The sequence below is a fragment of the Sinocyclocheilus grahami genome, unplaced genomic scaffold (assembly GCF_001515645.1).
Source record: "Sinocyclocheilus grahami isolate Dianchi unplaced genomic scaffold, SAMN03320097.WGS_v1.1 scaffold23875.1, whole genome shotgun sequence".
NCBI lineage: Eukaryota > Metazoa > Chordata > Actinopteri > Cypriniformes > Cyprinidae > Sinocyclocheilus > Sinocyclocheilus grahami.
The window spans coordinates 1-2,442 of record NW_015519284.1 but is presented as its reverse complement, the minus strand read 5'-3'; the positions used below and the strand labels follow the sequence as shown (position 1 = coordinate 2,442).

General features: G+C 37.5%; 1 protein-coding gene across 1 annotated transcript; it reads right to left on the bottom strand.

The window, feature by feature from the left end:
* Window positions 1-483: 483 nt before the first annotated feature.
* On the bottom strand, window positions 484-2,314 carry LOC107580058 (unconventional myosin-Ig-like; the record flags this gene model as incomplete). The annotated part of the gene is made up of 2 exons (XM_016265807.1): window positions 2,145-2,314; window positions 484-692 (listed from the first exon to the last, which is right to left on the bottom strand). Coding segments are annotated over exons 1-2 (304 nt in total), but the record flags the coding sequence as incomplete, so codon positions are not given.
* Between the last annotated feature and the right edge of the window lie 128 nt (window positions 2,315-2,442).

Genomic DNA, 2,442 nt, shown 5'->3' with positions numbered 1-2,442 from the left:
AGATTTGAACTATGCTTAGTATGAAATAAATGTATTTTAAATATACTACTGGGGGAGATATAGAATAACAAATGATATTTACATGCATTTTGTGTAAGTAGTCGATCTCAGGATTTACATTACAAGCTATTAGATTTTCATCTTACTTTTTGGCCATTTAAATATCAGCAACTTCACCAAACTGCATATTTTTGCTCAGTCTGAGCCTCTGGTGTGTTTTTTACTTCTTAGGGATGAGCTCCATATTCTCATTATATAAAAGCCTGATGTATCAAATATTATACTCAACAAAAACCTTTTAAAAATATTTTGTCTAAAGGTCCAGTAGATTTTTCTGACTATCATTTGATATGTCAGGGTTAAATATTACATGTTTTCAATGTGCATTTGTGCATTTTCATTCTGGTTATCCAGTTTAATTATTATGTTGTTGATCATTATGCAATTGTTGTTTTTTTTCAGTTGTGACTGTGTGTTTAGTACCTGAAATGACGATGCATGTGTCTTTGGCTCGTCTCTTCATGGCTTTATAAGCAGCGTCTGCGACAGCATACAGGTGAGGTGGATTCTCATACAGTTCTCTTCCCCTGTAGTCCTCAATGACCTCCTTCCCATAGATATCCAAATGTCTGTACGGATTGACTGACACCACTACTTCTCCAATGAAAGTGTAAATACGGGCTTTCTCAAACCTGGAAACAACAAACAATACTGTGAATGATATGCATGTCAAGCTGAACAGCAGAAACATCTTTAACAAGACTCATTGTTTTCATCGTATGTGCTGGTTTGGTTTAGTTCCTGATGAATCGAGAGACACAAAGAACAACTGATGGATGCATTGAGTATTACTGTAAGGTGAGGTGGGATCATTAATCATACTTAGAGGTTTAAGATGAAGTTACAGATAGGAATACATCCTCAATTTGTTCAACATTAATATAATAAAACATCATACACGACATCCCTTTTTTACACATGTTAATCTATCAAATATCAGAATACAATTGGAGATTCATTTCAATTTAAACAAGGGGAAACAAGTGTCATAACTTGACGTTAATCTAGGTATTATGTGCCACAGTATGTTTCTCAATGTCACACGCCTGTATTCAGCAGGAAGTGATACAGGGCTGGGAAGTGAGAACAGGAAGTGTCATGGGGCTCAAGATGACTCACTTTCTGAATTTCAATCAACATGAAATATAGTGTAATCTTAGTTAAGCAAACATATCCACTAACACGCTATCTCTTCCTGCCGTACAGCTAAAATACATAGACATCTGTGCGAAGTTACATGCATTAGTCATTGTAGACGATAAATTCTTTATACTCTTTCAAAACAAGCACTTTCACTTTAATGTCGACATAATTCAAATAATAAGTAGTAGTAATATTTAAGGATTCAGTTTGTAGGATGTCTTCCTTCAGCAAATCATGAACTTTGCTGTGTTTTTATGTGTGAATGTGCGGTACAGTCACATGAGGCCTAGTCATACCTCAGCTGATAAAATGCACAGAATGGACAAGAACTGAACTCATTTTTTATGAGGTTTCAGAGGCCTAAGAATCTGTGACGGACAAAACAAGTGTGCAGTGAAAAAAGAGTCTTGTGAAAAGGTCATCTGATGCAACCCGTTTTAACTTGAGTGCAAATGCTGAATGTTAAAGGAAAGGAGAACTAGAAACTTGTGATTTCATCATCAGAAGATCCTACTGGCTGGCTATGATCAGCTGTTGTAAGATATGATAAGATGCCATTTTTGGACTCTTAAGCTGTTGATGTCAGCCACTTAAATTGATATTTCAGCTATGAGCGGGAAAGTCAAAAGCGAAATGACACATTCTTTCCCCTCCACTTTTGTCTTCTAAAAATGTGTAATTTTCTCGTCACGGCATTGTCTACCAAGAAGGGAGTGGTCAAAATCAAAAAGGCACTAAAAAACATAAAACTAGACTTAAATACTTTGAAAGTGAAACAGATTTCACAAGCAAGTTCTACAGATAAAACAGATTTTATCAAAGCACTGAGTAACATTTTTGAAGGCCATGTTTACTGCCGTCTTGTCAGGTTCTTTATAATACACAATGTCCATTGAATCTTCTAACACAAGAACACTTTAGTGTAAAATGTTCACTCTTACCTTAACTTCAAGTTCTCCATAAACTGCTCCATGGTCACCTCGTCTAGAAGCACAAAGTCTGACTTTCCAAACTCCAAGCCCTCCAGCTCCGCCATCCCTGCAGGAGTCTATCTGAAGGCCAAATGGATGGAGAGAAAAGTGGAAGGTGACGAGATAGACCTAGAACCCCAGCACTGACTGCCGTCCTCTCAAAGCTGGTAGAGGAGACGAATGTGGAGTGGGTGTGGCCTACATTTTGGTCGTTGCATGATCTGAGGCTGTGCTGAGTGAAGTCAGTGATGACTGCGGTCTGCAGGCT